This window comes from Eimeria mitis, genomic scaffold (assembly GCF_000499745.2).
Source record: "Eimeria mitis Houghton genomic scaffold, Emh_scaff1430, whole genome shotgun sequence".
Lineage (NCBI taxonomy): Eukaryota > Apicomplexa > Conoidasida > Eucoccidiorida > Eimeriidae > Eimeria > Eimeria mitis.
The window spans coordinates 1148-1802 of record NW_013569194.1 but is presented as its reverse complement, the minus strand read 5'-3'; the positions used below and the strand labels follow the sequence as shown (position 1 = coordinate 1802).

The following is a 655-nucleotide window of genomic DNA, read 5'->3' as shown; positions in this document are numbered from 1 at the left end:
TGCTGCTGCTGCTGCTGCTGCTGCTGCTGCTGCCGGATATGTCTGCAGCAGCTGCTGCTGCTGCTTCTGATGACGGCGTTGCTCCTGCTCCTGCTTGTTCTGCTGCTGCTGCTGCTGCTGCAGCAGCAGCAGCAGAACACAGCAGCGCACGCACCCTGCGGACAGTTCGCTGCAGCGTGGCTGTTAGCTCTGCTGTGCAGCAGCCAGCGCCAGCAGCAAGTTGCTGCTGCGTGATGAGGGGCAGCAGCAGCAGCAGCAGCGGGGAGAAGCAGCAGATGCGTCTTAGAGCCTGTTGGCGGTAGAAGCAAACCCTGCTGCTGCATCTGTTGCTGCTGCTGCTGCTGCTGCTGCTGCTGCTGCTGCTGCTGCTGCTGCTGCTGCTGCTTGTACTGGAGACAGGTACAAACTGCGGCTGCAGCTGCAGCAAACGCTCAGCAGCCTGCAGCAGCAGCAGCAGCTGCTGCTGCGCACTCCCCTCTGTTGCTGCTGCCCCCCACAGCAGCCACCCAACAGAAACACAGCAGACACGCCAAAGACCAATCGAAAGACTGCTGCTGCTGCTGCTGCTGCTGCTGCTGCAGTTGCTGCTGCAGTTGCTGCTGCAGCTGGCTGAGTTGAATGATAGCTTCAGGGGGGAGAAGAGAAGCAGACACCG

The 655-nt window shown here is 61.2% G+C and overlaps 1 protein-coding gene across 1 annotated transcript in view; it reads right to left on the bottom strand.

Moving 5' to 3' along the window:
* The window catches only part of EMH_0036860 (uncharacterized protein), a gene marked incomplete at both ends in the record, with an annotated part of 11723 nt that overhangs the window by 10615 nt on the left and 453 nt on the right, over nt 1-655 (bottom strand). The window contains 2 exons of the mRNA XM_013495130.1: nt 3-117; nt 472-625. Coding sequence (XP_013350584.1) covers nt 3-117; nt 472-625 — 269 coding nt within the window. The remainder of the gene's footprint in view (nt 1-2; nt 118-471; nt 626-655) is intronic.